Here is a 22146-nt window from a genome sequence, read left to right on the forward strand (position 1 = left end):
CAAAAACAGATAGCAGTCTCAAAAGATGAGGTTTTTGATACTAGAAAGTGGTTGAAACGTTGCATTTTTGTGATATCAACGAGGTACAAGACATCTACTACATGTTTCCACGAAACCACAAGCAATACCAAACTAGTCCCCAACAAAGGGAGCAAGGAAGATAATGAGCACGTGCATGACTGCAAATCCACATTCAAGAAAATAATGGACAACCTTATCAAGATACTATGTGGGGGAGGGAACTTCCAGAGAGTAATTCTTAAGCTAAACCCACCACCTAAATGAATCCAAACCATGATTGGATTTCATTGGGTCCACTTTTTTTTTTATATAACTACTAATTTCATCATCATAATTCTAAAACAACATTCCTAACCTAGCTAGATGGCTAGATAGGTCTTCTCTTCACCAGTCACTACCACACTAATACAACTCTTTTCCTATGTCTTTCTTTGAATTGAAAAGTAATAGAACTAGACAATTTCAGTTTCAATCAAAGAAAAGTATTCTTCCATTATACTCATTACATTATTCTCACACTCGGATTACACTTTTCTTCCTCAAATCAGCGTACTGAAAAATGATTAACATCCTTGTCGGTCTCTTGATTGTAAAACATGCTGCAAAAGCCGCTGGAAAAAGATTTGTACCGAAGACTATAATTGACTGAAAGTAGTCGAAGATACAGTCCGATAAATTCCAAAGAGTTGATATACTAGTTGAATTCAAATGAAAATGAATGGTAGAACAAACACAAAAGTAGAATTTACCGAAGGTGCTTTCACTATCATAGTATTAGAGCATCCACAGTGGGCGAGTATAACCAAAAATTTGGGATGAGATCGTAACACAGTGGGACGGAGTAAAGATCAAATCCCAACCAAAGATCAAATTCCAGACCAAATATGATCGCGACCAAATCCCAAATTCTAATATAGTCGGGCGTAAATTTAAAGTACGCTTGTTGCTGGGCGTAAATTTAAAGTACGCTTGTTAACGGGCGGAGATTTAAATTACGCCCGATGAAATTTTAATTAAATAAAAAAAAAAAAGAATGAGGCGGACTTTTAAAGTCCGCCTGATGAAAGTTATAAAGAATGGGGCGGACTTTTAAAGTCCGCCTGATGAAATTTTAATGGGGCGGACTTTTAAAGTCCGCCTGATGAAATTTACAAAAAATGGGGCGGACTTTTAAAGTCCGCCTGATGAAATTTTACAAAAAAATATTGGGGCGGACTTTTAAAGTCCGCCTGACGAAATTTTAATCATGTACCGTTGCGTCACAACACGGACTAAACCCAAATTTTGGTCTTTTTTTTGATCTTTGATCTTTGGTTTTGATCGCACCACTGCAGTTGCTCTTAGGGGACTATAATTGTTTTACAGCATAAAACCCAACAAGCTTCTAAAAAGAACAGTATAAAAGTATAGAAGTGTTTCTACTTCGGTCAGAGACTCTGTTTCTACTTCGGTCAGAGGCTCTGTTGCAACTTGCAAGGGCCTACTGGCTATTGAGCCCCAAGACTATAACGATGTGTAGCCAAAGGGAAATTTCGTTTCAAAATGATATTCCTCAATTGTAACTTTGCTATACATAGGAAGTAATATCCCAAATTTTATTGTTTGCTTTGTTTCCATTTAAAATATAGTTCTTTTTGTGGTCTGATATCAGAGTAATATTCCAAAGTGTAAAGGGAAAGGTATAACTCAGTGATACAGCTTTATGTGTGGGACTGACAATGCATAATGTCCCTCTGAAAAAGGAAAAATGTTCAAGACACAACAATATGAAGGGGCATGCAGCAGAAAAACAAGATGCTATTATTGTACTATTATGTAGTGTAAATTAATAAATGTTTAAACACAAGACACCTAGCAAAACTACAAAATCAAACAAGTAGGTATGGAAAAGAACATGGGGAGGAAAGTAACCTTTTTACTCGAGTGAAGAGAAAAAACCAACAGTGTCTTTCAATGCCTCTATGAAGGTATCAACATCTTCTTTGGTGTTGTAGAAGTATAGACTAGCACGTGCACTTGAATTTACATCTAGATCGCGATGTAGAGGTTGAGCACAATGATGACCTGATCTGATCGCTACACCATGCTACAACACAAAAAGAATAACCCAGATCATTAAGCGATTAAGATGTAAGACTGGGACTGCATTACGGTAGTGTGGTCCTTCAATGGAACAAAAAAAACTCCCACTCTCTAAAAACAGACAATTAATGAAGATATGTCAGTTAGCATGCTTAATGAAAATAATGAGGATTTATTAATCATACTATTGTATTAAGGTAAGCGGCAATATCTGTTGGCTGGATAGTGCCAACATTGAATGCACAAAGAGCAGCTCGATGAACAGTTCGGGAAGGAGCAGGGCCATATATGCGCATTTTGGGAATGGAACACATGCTTTCGTGGAGATAACCAGCCAACCCTATCTGAAAAAAGTGAAATTGACAAAGGTATGCAAGAAGTAAGTTTTTAACAACATAGTTAAGCAACCTCCACATATAAGCAAACCTTAAACCAAATTGTTTGCACCAAATTATTTACAAATATATGCACACATCCAATTCACGATGAGAGAACAAGAAGCAACTGTTATAACCTTGAAGGCATATATAGCAAACTATTATCTATTCATCATATTCCTCACAAGAGTCAGACAAGTACGACATGGTGTCGGCAAAGTAGCAATTTCCACTATGGACTTCAGCTAAAAACTGTCAAAATAGATATCAAAGTCTGAACATTTAAGGAATCGTATATAAGAAAGAAAATAGCAGGAGAAACTGTCACCTCATAATCCTGGATTTTTTGCATGCCAATTTCCGATAAATAATCCACTGCTGCTCCAAGACCTATGGCTTCTCCAATTGCAGGTGTTCCAGCCTCAAACCTGATTGAGCCAACCAGTTGATATAGGCTTAAGCAGGTGAGTTAAAAGTGATCACACTAAAATAAAACTAACTCTCCTCTATAAACTTCACCTGTAGTGTATAAATCCCAATCCTCACAACAGAGAGAGACACTCCCAAATTCCCTAAGGCCTAAGAGTAATTACTAATAACACACCCCAGTATGATATTTTCCAACTTTCACAATCACCGAACAGCTGCCATATTACTCATTCCAAAGGATGTAGGCATCCTTAAAGTCAGATTCAAGTTCAAACTTCGTTCGAAATTCTAAGCTTGTGCTTCGGCCAGCTATGAGCTAAAATAATCGAAAAACATATGGAGATGGATGAAAAAGAGAAATCTCAAACTTGTGATGTATATTTTTGGCTGCATCCAGGTTCCATTACCAAGTGGAATTCAAAACATTTAGATATTGTTCAACACAGGAACATATTAGATACTAGTCATTATGTGTCTCTCATGTTATCTCCTATCCTCATGTCAGTATCCTCTTATCATGCAGTAGTTTATTAGTCAGAAATTCTATACAAGTTTATTAACCTGGATGGAGGTTCTGCGTAAGTAGAATGGTCCAGAAATACATCGGCAATCATTTCACCACCACCTGGAACATGAAATCAACATCAGGCGTGTATAATAAGTCACCATATTAGGAAAAAAAAATGCAAGCACACAGAATAAACATAAGAAACTACGAGCTAAGACGCATTTCTTATGGAAGATTTGGTGCGCCACTTCAAGAATCAAGACCAGTATTAATTATTGATTTTTGGCAGTTCCTGAAGGAACTCAATCACAGAGTTTGGGAGCGTAGAAAAGGGTGTTTGGAGTCACTCCGGCTGAAACTACGAGCATCAGCTATATTCAGTTTCACGACTCTGCCCCAAACCCTTATTTAGAGGAATCACGTTTGATCACTTTCTATACCGTCATCAGCATTACTAGTGCTGTTGAGGTGTAGACTGCTTTGTCTATTTTCCATTTCTTGTATTTTTATTTCATGATTCTCTATTTTCCCTTTCTCTATTATTATTTCTTGCTATTCTGAAACCTAACTTTTCCAAGAAACAACAAAAAAAATTTTTGAAAGATAAAACCAACAGAAGAAAAAGGAATTTACATCACTTTCACATACACAATAAAATTTACCTAGGAAAGGAGGCATGACGGACAAGAGCTCGCTTTTCCCATACAAAAATCCAATGCCTGTAGGCCCACACATCTGAGACACATTTATTACTTAACTACGAGATGAGAATCTTTAAGCAAAAGTTCACAGAAGTGTACAGTAAATATCAGAAGCAGCAACCTTTATACCTCATACCTTATGTGAAGATGCAACTAGAAAATCAACATCCAGACTCTGCACATCAACCACCATGTGAGGAACACTTTGACAGGCGTCTACTAGCATCTTCGCTCCAACACTATGTGACCATGCTGTGATATCTCCAATAGGAAGAGAAGAGCCTACGAAAAGAGGAGAGGATAAAAATGTGATTGTAGTATCCTTTTACTTAATGACAACAACTATAAGAAAGTAAGAAATCATTGATTTTGAAGCTATATGTTTCCTTGGATCACGATCGACAACAGTACCACACCAACCAAGAGTTGTGAAAATCACGAGTATGTTGTCTTGTGAAGTACAACAAGGTGAACCCCAGCTTGGTTGTATTTGTAATGAACTAATTAAAATGCCAGAGCAGATAGCAGAATTCTTTTATTAGTCTGCTGATGACAACAAAAAGATAATGTCTACCAGATACATTATACTAGACACAGGAGGTATGGAAGCAGCGTACAATCAACTAACCACTAACTGCTCTGTCCAAGCTTAGATGGTTGTTGAGGAGAACTCAGTCCACTGCTGGATAATTATTTTTATGGAAAGTAGTTTACAACCTAGCTTTAGAGTCAAAATGAAGTCTACTCTTTGTTTCTTGAAAATTCTGCTATTTAGATCAGTACCCAAAGACCCTTCAGCTAGTACAATACTTTCAGTAAAGCAGCTTTACCTTGCTCAAACTACAGACTTCAAATCCTAGAGTTGCAATTTGGTGACTACTAACATACATATGAAACATAACCTGGATGACAGCCTTTAAAACTTGGACAAATAAAACCTTAACCAAGAAATACAAGTTAAGAAAAAGAAAAAGAAGAGCCTCTACAATTAATACAGCACTTACCAAGAACGTTAGATACGTGGTGGACTACCACAAGCTTTGTGTTCTTTGAAATCATTTCTTTCAATTGCAAGACATCTGGAACTTGCTCTTCTGTTAAAGTAACAAATTTCAGAGTAGCGCCAGTTTTTTGAGCAACAATTTGCCAAGGAACTATAGCACTATGATGTTCAGCTACCGTAAGGATGATCTGCAAGGAACACAAAGCAAACAAGAGAGAAGAATGAGTCACAAGACCTTGAATGGTGACAGCCAAATTTGATCCTTTTGATGCATGGGATAGACTATGCTGAAGATTCCTGGAATGTGCACACATTTGGTAATACAAGTGTAACATCTTCTTCATAACTTCAAAAACAAATCTTAGACAGGAAATGCATGTCACAAGTCCATAAGAGAATACAAACCTCATCTCCCAGTTTTAAATTTGCAAGTCCCCAAGAGTATGCCACTAGATTAATAGCTTCTGTTGCATTTCTGGTAAACACAATATCTTGAGATTGTGGTGCATTAACAAAATTCGCCACCTTCGTCCTCGCCGACTCATATGCATTCGTGGCCATGTCACTCAAAGTGTGTACGCCTCTATGCACATTGGAATTATATCTTGAATAATAATCATTCAAAGCCTCCAAAACAACAGTCGGTTTTTGAGAAGTCGCTGCGTTATCCAGATACACTAATTTCTTTCCATTTTCAAGCTCCTAACAAATTCAACAAAAACATCTTGTAAATTATCAAATTACTAAAAAAAACAAAAAAAACCCTTTGAAGTAAACATATACTCCACTCACCTGATGAAGAATTGGGAAATCAGGTTTGGTAATATCTCCAAGTGAAATTGATTGAACTGGCTTCACAGCTACTGAAGAAGAAAATCTTTTGAATCCTTTCCGGATTGGTATAGAGGTCAAATTAGGGTTTAGGGTTTTGAGAGGAGAAGGATGATTGGGAAGTAGAGTTCCCATTGGAGAACGATAACAGATTGGATTCGAACTCATCTTCTCCAGATACCGAATCATTATGAGATAACCAACTAAATTTGTTTTGCTTTATGTAATCTTTAGGAAATACTTTCTAGGCAAATATTTACAGGATTTTGTATACGTGGCTCTTTTATAAGGCGGTGGGGAATTATTTTCACGCTGTGGGAAATATTTACTTAGTGAAAATATTTTCCTTGAAATAAACTACCTGGCGTTTTTAGGGGCCACTCAAAAGGATTTAGGGGCCAACAATAAAACAAAAAAGGTCATCCAAAGGGAAAATGTAGCCAGCCCTTATCTCGCGTAATTCGTAATGTCGAAATTACCCTTATATATTCGGAGGATATGATAACATTGTTACCCTCCGAATGCAATCGGAAGCCAAAATATTTCCCAGACTTCCGATTGTAATCGGTGCAGTATTTCTTGGTTCGTGTTTTGGATTCAGCGTTAATCGGGAGTTAAATATATTACAAAACCTACCGATTATAAGTTGCCGCAAATTCAAATTTTGAAAGCTACCATAATCGGTAGATATGCTAAATCCAATACCTACCGATTATTGGTTTCTCCACGTTCAACTTTCGTCAAATTAGCCGTTGGAGTTTTTGGGAAAAACAAAAAGAGCCGTTGGACCCTAAACCTATATGAAGAAACTCATATCTATCACCCCAATTGCACCCAACTCTTTCCTCTCTTCAGTTTTAATTTTCATAACAAAAAACATGGATATTGCTTTTGCCGAAGAAGAAGATTGTGCTATATATAGAGCGTGGGTTGTGGTAACTACTCATGATCGTGTTCACAAGCTCCACAAATCGGAATCCGAAGAGCAGATATGGAACCATATCTTAATGGTATTTGAGGCCTTAGATGGTAATCGAATTCGAAGATCATCCAATGACATTAAGATGAGAAAGAATGCGCTCGATAAGGAGATTGACAAACTTGAAGATGAGGAACGGTTTGTTAGGAACGCTTTTCCTTGGTGGACGTATGAAAAACGAGTAAGTATCTCTGTAACTCCAACTCACATTAACAAAAGTTAGTACTAACTTGTTACTCATTCGTAATTTCAGAGAAATCTTGCAGATGGCCGGTATGTGGACCTCTACGGGAAACGATTTGAACATGAAGGATGCTACAAAATCAAGAGGGACAATTTCTATGGTCACTGGAAGTTATGATCTGTTTTAATACTTTTATGGTCAATTAGGAGTATGGATTTAGGTGCTTTTGACGAAATTGTAAGGTTAAGGCCGTTAGAATTTTATGTAATGGATGTAATCGGAGTATTATTAATATAAAAACTAGCCGATTATACGAAATCGGTAGATTATTTTGTTAAACAAACTACCGATTGTAACATTCGGTTATGTTATGAGTCAACTTTCTTTCCGATTATGGTGTTGTTTGGTTCCGATTGTAATATTCGGTTAGAATAATCGAAAGGGTAATAAAAACTAAACTTCCGATTATGGTTTGTTTTGAACTTGTAATATTCGGAGGATAGGTTTTTTGTAAAGTTCCGAATGTACGATGGCCCAAAAATCAGAATTTGGGAAAAACTGATACTTTTCAAATTTTGAAATTGAAATAATCGGAAGTTAAGTTACCCAAACTTCCGAATATGGGCTGTCTAACCTTCATATTGGCCCTTGGAACCACCTAGCCATGGCGTGGTTTGTTTTGAACTTGTAATTCGGAGGATAATTTTTTTGTAAAGTTCCGAATGTACGATGGCCCAAAAATCAGAATTTGGGAAAAACTGATACTTTTCAAATTTTGAAATTGAATAATCGGAAGTTAAACAGTTACCCAAACTTCCGAATATGGGCTGTCTAACCTTCATATTGGCCCTTGGAACCACCTAGAGCCATGGCGTGGTTTGTTTTGAACTTGTAATTCGGAGGATAATTTTTTTTAAAGTTCCGAATGTACGATGGCCCAAAAATCAGAATTTGGAAAAACTGATACTTTTCAAATTTTGAAATTGAATAATCGGAAGTTAAACAGTTACCCAAACTTCCGAATATGGGGTCTAACCTTCTAATTGGCCCTTGGAACCACCTAGAGCCATGGCGTGGTTTGTTTTGAACTTGTAATAGGAGGATAATTTTTTGTAAAGTTCCGAATGTACGATGGCCCAAAAATCAGAATTTGGAAAAACTGATACTTTTCAAATTTTGAAATAATACGGAAGTTAAACAGTTACCAAACTTCCGAATATGGGCTCTAACCTTCTATATTGGCCCTTGGAACCACCTGAGCCATGGCGTGGTTTGTTTTGAACTGTAATATTCGGAGGATAATTTTTTTGTAAAGTTCCGATGTACGATGGCCCAAAAATCAGAATTTGGAAAAACACAAATTTTGAAATTGAAATAATCGGAAGTTAAATTAGTTACCAAACTTCCGAATATACACACAAATCATTGTCATTTGAACTTGTCTAACTTAGTTACCCAAACAAATTTCCGAATGTACAACAAAAATCATTGTCATTTATCTGCTCTTCTTTACTTTACGACCGTGACTACCTCCCAGTCCTGCACGACCACGGGTTTGAGCACCTTCAGTTGGAGCACTTCAGCTTCAGCGCTCGATGAAGCTCGAGTTCTTTTACCCGTCTTTGATACTGCCACCTTGGGCGGATGCCTCTTCGTGACTTTCTCCCCAAACTGGGCAGCATAATCTTCGTTATCCATATTATCAACTAGATCTCTAGCCTCTTTGATCTTCTCAGCTGGCATGGGATCTCCGCTCTTCAGGCATGCAGTTAACATTTTGGAAACACGCTTGAACCTATTCACCTGTTTTTTATACGTAATGACATAACATCAAACGGTAATTACCTAAGATTTATAGGAATCATATAAAATGAACAAAAATATAAGAACACGCACCAGTCTATCATAACCAGCTGGTTTGTCTTTGATGATACAATTATAACTTGAACCCGCCGCAGTAGTGTTGGATTTGATTTCACGGATAACCAAAGGATGTGATACCTTGTTATACCAACTCATATAGTCTGGAGAATTTCATCACCTCGGTTGGTTCGTCTACCAGTGTCGATAATGAAGTCATTCCTCTTATCCCAGTTATCAAGAACAGTAGGTGGGCCTGTGTGAACAATTGTAAGATTATCACCACTAGAAGAGCACAACTCCAACTCCAATTTGTAGTAATCCCCCATTTTCTCCAGAGGTTGTTGTTGTATATACCCGTGTTGTCGCATCACCCTAGAGGGGTTATACATCACATATCCTGTGGGGTGCCACAATGGTCCAAAATAAATGGACAAGTCCGACCGAAATTTATATGCCCACTGGCTCGATCTTCCTTGTATGGATCAAAGCATACGTCCGAGGCCTTCAATTGGTCCAAAATCTCCCTCATGCGAATCAACTGCTGCTCTTTTGTCCTAGAACGGTTGTCTTCAAATATATACTTTGTTCCTCTAGGAGTACCTTTGCACCACCCCGGGTTCTCTCCGGCCAACTTCAGGATAGGGAAGTGGTCATAGATCCATGCCTATATACATAAGAAATCAAGTTTTAGTAAATAGATTGTGTATATTCGGTAGTAATTTCCAAACATAATTTCCGATTATATATAATCGGAAACAAAACTGAGTACCTATCTACCGAATACCCAACATTCGGAAATAAATGGATCATTTCCTACCGAATATGCGTCATTTGGAGTTCAGTAACCTATAGTTTTTCTGGCCTGTATATTCGGTAGTAATATCAAAAAATATTTCCGATTATATATAATCGGAAATAAAACTAAGTACCTAGCCACCGAATAATCTCGAAAACAACATTCGGAAAATAATGGATCAATTCCTACCGAATATGCGTCCTTTGGAGTTCAGTAACCTCTAGTTTTTTGGCCTGTATATTCGGTGGTAATATCAAAAACATATTTCCGATTATATAATCGGAAATAAAACTAAGTACCTAGCCACCGAATAACAACATTCGGAAAATAAGATGGATCAATTCCTACCGAATATGCGTCCTTTGGAGTTATGAATATGCGTCCTTTGGAGTTATGAATATGCATCATATGTATTGTCTACCGAATAACTATAGAGTGAGTTATAGAGTTAAAGAAAAAACCTGCAATAGAGCCACGTTCCGGCAACTTGGCAGGTTCCTAGCCTCGACGCCTTTCTCAACTCTTCCATCAAGAATGCTAGGCATGCCGTGCCCCAAGAATAGTCACCGACTTCATGGAGAGGATCCAAAAGTTGTATAAGGTTGGCGTCGATCCGGTTGCCAGAAGTATTGGGGAATATGACACATCCCAATACACAGAGGAGATATGCAGTGGCAGCGTGGTTCACTTGCTCATCAGTTAACGTTCCATTCTTTTCCTTCTCCAAGGTGCCTCGGAACATATTCATCAAAGCTGTAATGTTGATCTGTCTTGTTCTATAACTGGCATGCCTCCTAAACTCTGCTGTTGTTGTCTCTTCATCCCAACCTAAGCACTTGTTAGTTAGAGAATAAAGTTGTGCCCAACTTAACTGCTTTGTGTAGTTAAACTTCACAGCTGTGCCTTGGTCGGGAAGGTTAAGAATCTGCACAACATCATCCGGGGTGATCGTCATCTCCCCAAACGGCATATGGAAAGTATCGGTCTCAGGATACATTCTCTCCACGAACGCCGATATGGCCACACGATCATGTTCCAACAATGAATTCTCGGCGGCATTAGCTAACCCCGAGTTGGCAACAATTGTCTTGAACCTTTCACATTCACCGGATAAAGGCCACGCAAGCATTTTTGTTGGTGCGGCGGTAGGTTTGAGTAGACGGACCGCATCTTGATGATCCTATTAAAGTACATAAAAAAATCCTTAATACAAGTATTACGATATAACACATAGACAATACATTAATAAAAAATAGTAATTTATTACCTCGGTTTCATATATTTCTCTGGCCCATGAGTCTTTGTATCCAAATAGCAATTTTCCTCCATCCGCTGGTAGTCCAAGGATTGTGCCTGCTGGAATACCCTTCTTCTTCAAGTGCTGAGGGACAAGATGTGATGCTTTCTTAGCAATATCCTTCCTTACAACATCTTTTCCTTTTTTGGCTTTTTGGGTACCACTTGGTTGTCCTTCTTCTTCTACTCTTGCCACTGGATCAACTGGTTCAACACTTGGTCCTGCACTTTGTTGAGCGGCTTGTTCAACACTTGGTCGCACCCCTTGTTCACTGCCTTGTTGTTCAACAGTTGGTTGCACTCCTTGTTGACTGCTTTGTTCTTGTTCGCTTTGTTGAGCACCTGAATTATCTTTGGCACTCCTTTCCCTCCTAGCACTAGCTGTCACTTTCTCCTCCCTTCTCGACTTTGTCTAAACAACAAAGAAAGGAACAATATTTACAAACTATACAATCGGAAGACAAAGTATGGAAATATAACCCGAATGTACACATTCGGACGTAAGAAGACACATATTGTTCCCGAATACAAAACAATCGGAAGCTAACTAAACATATTTGCAACCGAATATACATCAATTGGAGTTCAGAAGCTGTAAATTTTTCATCCTACACAATCGGAAGACAGCAACATCTATAACCCGAATGTACAAATTCGGAAGTAAGAAGACACATATTTTTTCCGAATGAAAAACAATCGGAATATAACTAAACATGTTTACAACCGAATATTCATCAACTGGAGTTCAGAAACTCTAAAATTTTATCCTACACAATCGGAGGTATAAAACATTATATTGTCTTCCGAATAAATACTGGCCCCAAAATGGGATTTTTCCTATATCAGAAATTTTGAGATTTTTTCAATATATACATTCAGTAGTGAGTGTTCTTCCGAATACTTTGTGTCTACTTAAATATATTCGGTAGCCAAAAAATTCATTAAACTACCGATTATTAGCAGTTTGTATCCAGGAAGATATGGCCACCAATATTCGGCAGATAATCATCAAATCTTTCTTCCGAATACTGTCGATGTGCTTGAAAAATGAAGAACACGACTACATTCGGAAGTAAATGAGCATGCATATCGTCCGAATCTGGATAAATAACCGAAAACCCTAGAAATTTTTTTTCTCGATTCGACGAATTAAAGCGAAATAAACCCCAAAAATGATAGATTCTTACCTAATTGGGGCCATTTGAAGTTGACGAAGTGTTTGAATCTCGGACTCGCCACCACCGACTACATTGCCGGGTACTTCTTCTTCGCGTTCTTCGCGTTCTTCTTCATTTGCAGCAAGAATTTCTTTATTTCTTGCTAAAATTCCAATGTTTGGATCGATACCCCGAGTAACATTTTTGGTTCTAGGTCTGTGGGTTTCATTTCTATTATCCATTGTTTTATAATCGAATCGACGATGTTTTGATTTTACGATTCGCGGCGATGTTTCGGTTGAACGAGGAAATTTTTTTTTTCTTCCACAATCGGAAGATAATATGAAACTGGAAGAAGAAGAGTTGGAAATGAGTAGAATTGTTTTTGATTTGGTTTTTATACAGTTTTACCAGAAGGGCATTTATGTAACTTCAATATCATATCGGGTACCCCTTAACTAGAGTCTTTGGCTGGGTATAAATTGATGGCCCCTAAATCCTTTGGGTGGCCCCTAAAAACGCCACGATAAACTAGAGTTGGAAAATAAAGTTCTCTCCTTTTCTAGGGCAGGGCAGAGGAGGACTTCCACCTAAAATCTGTCTAATATCTTCGGAGATTAAAGCTCAGATCGTCTTGTGCAGACCCGGTCACATCAGAGAATACGCAGGTACACCGGAATCGATAAACTTTTTTGTTTTTGTTTTCTGAATCTTTAGTTTGTTTTAGTTTGGGAAAAACTGAATCTTGAGATTGTCTGAAGCACCTAGTTTTCTAGTTGAGCAAGAAAAAGATCGAATTTTAGTGATTTTGAGGCAGAAATTTACAAAAGATGTTGAATGAGGGATGGAGGGAATGCTTCACAAATTTTTGATTGTCTTCATTCGGATTCCGAGATTTTAGGGTTTCTACAAAGGAGAGAACTTAGTTGTGGTATGGAAGAAATTTTGGGTTTAGTTATTGGATTTAGGAAAAGAAAAAATAGGTTTAGATTGAGATTTCTTACATATTTATATCATTATGATTACACCAAGTATTGTAAGATTGTGGGGGGAGTCTTAGGATTATTAGAGAATGAATTGGCTCAGCCACCGATATGCATTTTGTTTAGAGCCTTGCAATGTCTAATTTTTATTTGGAGAATATGCTTACAACAGACTTAGGGATCAGGTTTATCTGGTTTTCTTACCTTGGTAAACCTGTATAGATCTTCTGACTGTTCGCGATAATTATACTTAGATGAGGTTTTAGAATATTTGACCAACCATACCCATCATCTCCATTTTGAATTAGGTCAAGGCCAGTGAACAGCTGTGAGCTAGGTGCAAATTAAGATGCAAATTGCGAATTTATAGTTTTATTAACTCGATAATTGATAGTTAATACCATGAAGTTAATCTTCCGATTCACGGTCCAGTTGCTAGATTTCTATTTGAACATTGACAATGTTAACATCCAACCAGAGGATATTTGTTTCAGCAGTTGAGTATTAGCGAACATGCTAGTGTTGCAAAAGATAAGCATGTCAAAAAGTGGGTGCCCTTTTCTTTTCCTTTTGGTGATTTCTCATCCAAAGTAGTGGAGTTCATGTTCTTTTGGACTGTCAAAAAGAAAAAATATGCAAGAACTCAATCACTTGTCAATTTGGGTTTGTGCTATTTGTTGCTTTGAGCATTGTATTTACATTATATAACATGTTATGGTTCTCTTTTAGTGTTCGGTTGGAATGCTTTTTAGTTTGCGATCCATACTTACATTATCACAGTGATGTACTCATACGAATATATTTAAACTGCAGAGAGGCATACTTCATAGCTAGCCAAATGGATCTGGAGACAGAGAATAGGATAGCTTCAATACTTATGAGAGAGGCAGCAGAACTGCGCCGCCAAGCTGATAAAGAAGGTGTACATGCTTATCTTCTCCAACCCAAAGTAAGAGGTCGACCAAATTCACGGTTTCTTACGGCAACTGTACGTGGGGTGCGACAAGGTTAGTTTAATTTGCTTTAAGAAAACATGTTACTTAAATAGATACCTGTATGTTGTGTTTTAATGTTATCGGTTAGCATAGTGTTGGCAGTGCATCAGCTTTGCACCTGCAAGTTTTAAGTCACCATGAGTTTCCTTTTTGTAGTTAGAGGAAAAGCATGCTTCGCTAAGTAAAAGCACATTAATTAGATTAACCAGCACTTTTTAACATTATAGGGCAGCTAAGTTTACATCCATCCACACCCTTCCAAAGCTTTTGCATCAAAACTCTAGTGAGGTTGGATCCCATCGGTGGGGACAACACAAGGCATGAAATTCCTCCTATCCCGCTTCAGTTCTCAGCAGTGTTTCATAAATTCTTGGTAGTTGCTTATTTTTGAAATTTGAAATTGTGCAGCAAATCGAGTTGTGGAAATGGGTGAAATGTGGCGAGTCCGGCAGAAAGAGATAGAGCTAGAGAATAGACTGCGAGGAAAATCAAGAGATGGGAGCAGTCATAGGCACCATATCAATCATAACCCCTCCACCAGGGAAAGTGAGACAACTGATGCTGAAGTAGGCACGCCAAGAAAAAGAAAAATGGAAGATTGCAACACTGGTGAAAATGGTAGTAGTGGTCTTAGGGATGAAGAGGTTGAAGAATTTTTGCACTCAAGGTATGTAACCTAGCCTGTTCTTTTTTGTATGTCAGTTTTTGTTCTTGGGTTACTGTTTTTCATGCTTACGTCTATAGAGAAAAATTTAGTTTGTAGTTCTATTTCATTGACCTTCTTGTACAAGGAATTAAGGGTTAGACATTTGTAATCACATTCATAGGTTTTGGTTTTATGTTAAATGGCTCCTCTTCCACTTAAGTTTAGTATCTGAACGCTGCGAAAGATTCGAAAAAGGGGGATAAACGGATTAGTTGGGCATGGAAACGTAGATAAAGTGTAAGCTTGCTTTTAAATGATAGGAAGTCTTAATTGTTGGCAGGGTAAAACGTGGTAGAGGTGCAGTAGGATCCAGAATGGATGAAACAGGTCCTTATCTTCCTTCACGTTCAGATTTGGATCCGAAAGGAAAGTTTTTAGCACGTCCCGATGATGCAAGGGTGAGAGAAGATTTGGAACATCGTGCTCTTCTTGGGCCAGACAGACCGTCTTTTCTGAAGAAAACATCTAGGAAGTCGTCCTCATCTGAAAGCGATTCAGACCATGAAGGGAGTCGGAGGAAGGAAAAAAAGGACAAGTCACGGAGCAGCTCAAAGAAACATTATTCTGAGAAGAAGCATAAATCAAAAGACAAATATCGAGATAAGAAGAAAACAAAGAAATCTAAACGTCACCGCAGGAGTAGAAGTGAATAAACAAGCAGAATTCCTCGACCAAGGAAAAAAATGACAAATGTATGCTGGGTGATATATGAAAGATTGACTGACTGATCGGTGTCGAAACTTTTACAAATTTGAATGAACATATTGTAATTGTTTTAACCCAAAACCAGTTCTTCTGTTGTAGTCAGATCTCTAGCAATGTAAGTCGCTTTGTTTCTTCTGTAGTGGATTGTACGAGTACTAAGCCTGATTTTTCGTCATAACAGAACTGGCACAATGTTAATGCAAGTACATAATGAGATGGAATGGAACCATTAATATTGATCTAACATCCGCACAATGATCCACAATATGCCCAGTAACCCAAATTTTATGAGCCAGCGTCCCTTGTTATGATAACTTGTGGTCTGCAATTGTGGCCCTAGTTTAGCCAAGTTACCCTAAATCTCTCCCATGACTACCATAATGACCTCATCTGTCCGGTGAAGAAAACCTACTCTTATGACCTGGGCTCCGACGTGACTATCATCAGTCAGGATTACATATGGTCGGTGGTGATGATCAAAATCACCTGATCAACCATATTTCCCGCCAATTCAGGAATACATTTAACGGTTTGAAGTTGTTATCCTGATTTAAGGTTGGTTTCTGTTGTTACGGTTAAAGAAAAGTTTTATTACCTCATATATCCTAAAAAAGAGATTATGGACCAGAATTCCTCGAACCTCTTCTAATTTTGAAACCATTGTACTTCCATTACCACCGCATTGTACCAAATTACTTGTTTTCCTTTTGGGAAAAAAAGGTGTTATCCTCATCTGGAGTTTTACTTTTTTTGCCTTGTTGTTATGATTCCTAGATCGATATCTTGTTTCAGGGTTCTTACATTGATAATTTCAATTCATTTCTCAAGTAAAAGCATAAATCGACAGACTTATTTATTTGCAAGCTTGGTCTGAGGTAAATTCTAACTTGATATCCTGTGTGTTCCGAATTCGATTGTGTTTTTATTCCGGTTTGGTTACTAATTCATGGTGATTTTGGGTTGTAGATCAAAGTGGGGTTTCTTCAAATTTCTGTAATTTGGAGGTAATTATTTTCTTTCTGAAATTTATTTCCGTTTGTTCAAATGATTTAGCTTGTACTTTGGCAACCCTGCTCGCCATATGATGCATATTCTGATAGATTGATTTATTATGAATTCGGCAGAACCCCACTTGGTTTCGCATCACAAGAGCTTGTATACTTAACTATTAATGGGCAATTGCAATATTAGTGTAAGCTTCACACAACTTAAATATACATTTTTTCAATCTTCTTAGTAGTTTTTTCCGGGGCACAAATTTTTCACTTGCCGTCTTGATTGTGTTCATCTTTTTTTTTTCTATCGATTTTTGATAGTTCCAGCGTGGTGATGATGGCGATTCGATAGAGGAACAACAGGTAAACTTTGCGGGTGGAAAAGTTCATGTTGTATCAACAAAAGCTGATTGGGACAGACAACTAGCAGATGCAAACAAGCAACGAAAAACAGTATGGTTTCGCTTGCGCCTTGCCGCGTAGCTTATATATTTGGCTTTGGTTTTACAGTGCTTGTTGATTTTCAAAGTCTGCTCAAAGCTTTTTCCCTGTGGCACAGGTTTTAGTGAACTTCAGCGTGAGTTGGTGTAAGCCTTGCAGAACTATTGCTCCACATTTCTGCGAGTTGTCTGTAAAATACCCTTCTCTTGTATTCCTTACAGTCGATGTTGATGAACTCCCGGTAAGTAATGACTGCCATAATTTGTATTCTACATTTTCGTTCGGTGAAAATAAAGCTACCAGCAGGCATTTTCTATTAATATTGGAAACCATTCAGTACGTGTAGTCAACATATAAGATATGGTTATGTTGCAGGAATTCAGTTCTTCGTTGGAAATCAAAGCTACACCGACGTTCTTCTTCTTCAAAGATGGAGAGCAATTGGATAAACTTGTTGGAGCAAATAGATCAGATCTCGGGAAGAAAATTATTGAAATACTTAACCAATTATCTAAGAATTAATGAGTTACTACTTGGCAGAGAGATCCCATTGTCATATTTTTGTGTCTAGTTAGCTTTATATGTATATGCCACTAATTGATGAATCCATTCAATTCTTTACATGAAATGAGTCCTCACACAAACTCAAAACAAACAAGACTAGAACTGTTTTCGTCTGACGCCTTCGATGTGTCCTTTGAGCTTTTAATTGGCAACTACAACACCTTCTAGACCGGCTTCATGTCAAGAGGCCCAAGGTTCATCATCAATAATGTTGGATGGATTAAAAACAATCTCCAAAGGAGATATATACGGTTTGTTTACAAGAGAAAAGGAAAACACGATTACAAACCGTGTTGTCAGGGAAAAGAAGAAAATGAGAGTCAAGTTTAGACTACTATTAGACTAAGTCTTATGGGGTGCTAGTCTAGCAGCTAGATTAGCAGTCATGACTACCTCCTAAGTCTTATGGGAGCGCTAATCTAGCAGCTAGATTAGCAGTCCACGTCAGCCCAGCGCTAAAACATTCAGCGCTCAGCGCTGAATGGTTCAACGCTTTAAATCTCAGCCGTCAGATCAAAAATAAATCTCTCAGCGCTGAACCATTCCGCGAAAAGGTGGTTTTTCAAGCGCTGAATCATTCAGCGTAACTATCTAGCACGCTAGTTCACATTCTAACAACTGGTAGGAGAGAGAACTAGTGTTAACTTTTTTGCCACGTTTTTTTTTTTGAATTGCAACACTTAAGTGCTAATCTAGCACCTCCAATCTAACCCATAAGACTAAGTCTTACAACCACTAACAACTAGACTACTATTGCAACTACTTACACTATACACAAGTGAATATTCAACACTCTCCCTCAAGCAAATGCCCAACCTTTTTTTTTTTGATGGAAAGACGATATATATTCACTAGCAAATATAGTACATAAGGTTTACAATTTCGTTTCTATCTAAAACATTAGAAACAATGCTAGTAATCTTAATTTTTTGTTGTAACTTTATTGATCAGTGTTGAAGACACTTTATCCTTGCTTCCTTGGCAATTATGTCTACTGCTGAATTGTATTTTTGATTAATGAACTTTACCTTCGCCTATGGAAGATCTTTTAAGATTGTCTTTACTTCTTTCACGGTGTTTTCTGCTGCCCAGAACGGACTTGTGTTATCCTTGTTGATATTGTTTAGACAAGGATTTGCAATATGTTACAATAGTGACGCTAGATAACACGTTTTCTTTTAGCCAGGTAACCGCTTTGTGTAAAGCTTTTGCTTCCGCATGGAAAGCTGAAGTGACCGTCTCCGATCCTGATGAAATGTGCATGAAAGAGTGTTTATCAACCGAATACACTATGTGTGCATATCCCATTGATAGGTTGTCTTCCTTGAAAGAGGCATCTATAAAAATTATCCAATCAGTATTTATATTTGACCACTTGGCATTGGTCAACAGTGTTTGGTTATTCTCCAGTCCTTTTGTGGTAATCTTTTTAGGAATGGACTGCAGGAAACTGTTGATCTGCATTATTAGTTGCCTTGGATTTGAGATTATCCTTCTCAAAAGTCACCGAGCATCTGTATTTCCAGATGAACCATAATATGGTCGCAATTTTCCCGGTTAAACTATCTGGGTCTGGATTTTGAATCCACCTTTTAATCCAGTCTGAGATAGAAACCGTATTATCTGAAGGAATTAAGTGACCTAAAGAGAAACTGAACCAAATGGCTCTGGCAAAAGGACAGGTTCCAAACATGTGTTTCTCTGTTTCTTGAACTTGCATATTACACATTTGGCAGTTTGTATCAATTTCCGAATTATGTGCCCCCAGTCTCGAAGATGTGGGTAAACCTTTCCCAGCTAGTTTCCACATAAAAAGTTTTATTCTTGGAATTGCTTGTATTCTCCAAATATTTTTCTATGGGAAGCCTAATAATGAATCGTCTTCTTCTTGAGTTTGGCTTGCTAGGAAATTATAAATGTTTTTGGCTGAGAATAGTCCTGATTGATAATGTAACCATTTTATGTTGTCTTCTTCCTCTTTTATTTGAGAGATGGCTTGAATTTTAATCCTCACTTTCAGGCTAAAATAAATGTTTAATTTTTCTTGGTCCCACCTATTCTCTTCTGTAATAAGCTCTTGAACCTTTGTCGTAATTGTGCCCTGTGAGTCTTGGGGTTGCGGAATTATTTCCTCATTTGGAATCCATTTATCTTCCCAAGCATTTATCGATTTTCCATTTTTCACTTGCCAGATAAAGTTTCCTCTAATTAATTCCAGACCTTTTCGAATGCTTGTCCAGATCCACAACAAATCGGAAATTTTGGATTCTTCTAGAGGGTTTGAATATGAGAAATATTTTTCCTTGATGATTTTTGCCCAAAGTTGCTCTTTTTCTATTAATAATCTACTGGCTAGTTTAGTGAGAAGAGCAATGTTGAAATGATGTGGGTTTTTTATACCTAAGCCTCCTTGAGCAATGGGTTTGTAGATATATTTCCAAGCTCTAATGAAACCTCCTTGACGTGTTTGCCCGTCTTTATTCCACCAGAAATTTCTTTGAATCCTGTCCAACTTGTTCAAAGTTTCTTTGGGCAGAGCAAGTACTTGCATCTGGTACGTTGGAAAAGCTTGAAGGATAGATTTTATCAGAACTGTCCTCCCTGCTTGAGAGAGGAGTTTCGGTTTCCAGCCTTGTAGAGTTGAGTAATATTTCTGGAGAAGAGGCTCGAAATTCGCTTTTCTATTTAGGGGGTTTCGAGGTATCTATCATTTTTCGTCATCAGTGGAACTTTTAGAATTCTGGCTAAAATTTTTCCGAGTTTAGGATGAATTTTTTGACTGAAATAAACACTTGATTTTTGTAGGTTTATCATTTGGCCTGTTATATCTCCGAAAAGAGAAATGATTTCCAGAAGATTTTTTGCTTCCCCCATATCGGCTTTTGTGAAAAGAAAGCAATCGCCGGCGAGAAATAGATGGGATATGTTTGGAGCTTCTTTATTGATTTGAAAGCCATATATTTTTTTTCTCGAAAGTCGCATTTTCTAGGAGTCTGGATAGAATTTCCATGCAGATCAGAAATAAGTAAGGCGAGAGTGGATCCCCTTGTCTTAATCCTCTTGAAGTTCTAAATTTTGAACCAAGAGAGCCATTGAGAAGGATTGAGAAAGATGTGGTAGATATGCATTGAAAAATGAGGTCAGTCCACCTTTCATCAAAGCCCAAACTAAGGAGCGCTTTTTCTATGAAATTCCGCTCCACTCTATCAAAGGCCTTTGACGGGTCTAATTTTAGAGCAAGATAACCTTTTTTCTTCTTAGAAGTTTTCATTGAGTGGATCAGCTCATGGGCGATTATAATGTTGTCGGTGATTTGTCTTCCGTGGAGGAAAGAGGATTGGTTGGGGTAAATAATTTTGTTGAGAATGGGCTTTAGTCTGCCAGCAAGAATTTTTGAAATGAGTTTGTATATGGTGTTGCTTAGGCTTATTGACCTAAAATCACTCGGGGTTTGAGGTGTTGAAATTTTTAGGATAAGGGTTATGAAAGAGTGATTCAAATCTTCATAAAGTATCCCTGTTTTATAAAACTCCTGAACTGTGTTGATAATGTCCGGGCCAAAAACCTCCCAGTTGGCTTTAAAGAAACCTGGTTGGAAACCATCTAGCGCTGGTGCTCCTCATTGATTCATATTGGAGAGAGTTAGCCATATTTCATTTTTGGAGGGAACTTTTAGTAGAGAAACATTTTCTTCCTCAGTGATGCACGGTTTTATGATGCTGGACAGATCAAAGTTACAATTGTTTTTTTTTGGATGTGCCAATGTGGGAGAAATGATTAATTAAAAGGGAATAAATTTGATCTCTGTCTGAGAGCCATAAGCCCGAAGGTTCTCTAAGGGTATTGATTGAGTTGATTCTTCTCCTATTAGAGGCAGTAGCATGAAAATATTCTGTATTTCTGTCATATTCTTTGAAATATTTATCTCTCGACAGCTGATGGTAGTAGTCATTTTTAATCTGGTACCATTTTCCTATTTCTTCTTGGAGATGCTTAAGCTTATCTATATCTTTGGCTATATTTCCGGATTTATGAATATTCTCAATTTTATTGTTTAAATTCCTGATATTTTTGTGTATATTGCCAAAGATATCCGAGTTCCACCGGGTAAGATCAGATGACAGAAGTTGGAGTTTTAGGGAAAAGTTTTCATTTATGGAGAAAGTGGAATGTTATTCCCAAGATGCTTTGACTACTTAGGGTAAGCTAGAGTGAGAAAGCCAGGATCTGATACATCTAAAAGGTTTTTGAAGTTTTAATTTTTCTGGCTTGGTATCTAATAAAATGGGCATATAATCATAACCAACTCTAGGTAAGTGAGTTACCTTGGTATCCGGGAATACCTGTGTCCAAAGAAAAGAAGTCAACGCTCTGTCGATTCTTTCGCAAATGTTTGCATCTCCTTTTCTGTTGTTTGACCGTGTGAAAGGTGCGCTTTCAAAACCCGCATCTTGTAAACCGTTGAGTCTATTATCTGGAGAATGTTTTGTTTGTTGTTGGTGCTAGATTTATTCCCCCTTGCTTTTCATC

At 37.7% G+C, this 22146-nt stretch overlaps 3 protein-coding genes across 4 annotated transcripts; 2 read left to right on the forward strand and 1 right to left on the reverse strand.

Moving 5' to 3' along the window:
• Nucleotides 1-1788: 1788 nt before the first annotated feature.
• Nucleotides 1789-6141, reverse strand: LOC113313999 (cysteine desulfurase 1, chloroplastic-like). The gene is made up of 9 exons (XM_026562767.1): nt 5914-6141; nt 5527-5823; nt 5123-5309; nt 4255-4400; nt 4080-4152; nt 3471-3534; nt 2809-2908; nt 2289-2447; nt 1789-2107 (listed from the first exon to the last, which is right to left on the reverse strand). Exons 1-9 carry the CDS (start codon nt 6139-6141, stop codon nt 1937-1939), a joined length of 1425 nt encoding a protein of 474 aa, XP_026418552.1. The 3' UTR covers nt 1789-1936.
• A 6611-nt stretch (nt 6142-12752) lies between these two features.
• LOC113308412 (protein FAM133-like) lies at nt 12753-15775 on the forward strand. Its single transcript, XM_026556875.1, has 4 exons — nt 12753-12895; nt 14024-14217; nt 14614-14872; nt 15192-15775. Exons 2-4 carry the CDS (start codon nt 14049-14051, stop codon nt 15562-15564), a joined length of 801 nt encoding a protein of 266 aa, XP_026412660.1. The 5' UTR covers nt 12753-12895; nt 14024-14048; the 3' UTR covers nt 15565-15775.
• A 497-nt stretch (nt 15776-16272) lies between these two features.
• On the forward strand, nt 16273-17680 carry LOC113314462 (thioredoxin H4-1-like). 2 transcript variants are annotated; one of them, XM_026563256.1, is made up of 6 exons: nt 16273-16491; nt 16583-16620; nt 16741-16808; nt 16939-17064; nt 17171-17293; nt 17428-17680. In XM_026563256.1, exons 3-6 carry the CDS (start codon nt 16788-16790, stop codon nt 17572-17574), a joined length of 417 nt encoding a protein of 138 aa, XP_026419041.1. In that variant the 5' UTR covers nt 16273-16491; nt 16583-16620; nt 16741-16787; the 3' UTR covers nt 17575-17680. The 2 variants fall into 2 exon arrangements, with proteins under 2 accessions (XP_026419041.1, XP_026419040.1); XM_026563255.1 differs by having other exon boundaries at nt 16275-16491; nt 16933-17064.
• The last annotated feature ends 4466 nt before the right edge of the window (nt 17681-22146 follow it).

This window comes from Papaver somniferum, chromosome 9 (assembly GCF_003573695.1).
Source record: "Papaver somniferum cultivar HN1 chromosome 9, ASM357369v1, whole genome shotgun sequence".
NCBI classification, from domain to species: Eukaryota; Viridiplantae; Streptophyta; class Magnoliopsida; order Ranunculales; family Papaveraceae; genus Papaver; species Papaver somniferum.

Coding starts and splice junctions, on each gene's coding strand:
- LOC113313999 (XM_026562767.1), bottom strand. CDS start 6,141: ATGATTCGGTATCTGGAGAAGATGAGTTCGAATCCAATCTGTTATCGT. Junction 4,401..5,122: donor CCACGTATCTAACGTTCTTG/GTAAGTGCTGTA, acceptor CTCTTTTCGTAG/GCTCTTCTCTTCCTATTGGA. Junction 2,448..2,808: donor AAAAAATCCAGGATTATGAG/GTGACAGTTTCT, acceptor CACTTTTTTCAG/ATAGGGTTGGCTGGTTATCT.
- LOC113308412 (XM_026556875.1), top strand. CDS start 14,049: ATGGATCTGGAGACAGAGAATAGGATAGCTTCAATACTTATGAGAGAG. Junction 14,218..14,613: donor TGTACGTGGGGTGCGACAAG/GTTAGTTTAATT, acceptor GAAATTGTGCAG/CAAATCGAGTTGTGGAAATG. Junction 14,873..15,191: donor GAAGAATTTTTGCACTCAAG/GTATGTAACCTA, acceptor AATTGTTGGCAG/GGTAAAACGTGGTAGAGGTG.
- LOC113314462 (XM_026563255.1), top strand. CDS start 16,788: ATGGGCAATTGCAATATTAGT. Junction 16,809..16,932: donor TGGGCAATTGCAATATTAGT/GTAAGCTTCACA, acceptor GATTTTTGATAG/TTCCAGCGTGGTGATGATGG. Junction 17,294..17,427: donor TCGATGTTGATGAACTCCCG/GTAAGTAATGAC, acceptor GTTATGTTGCAG/GAATTCAGTTCTTCGTTGGA.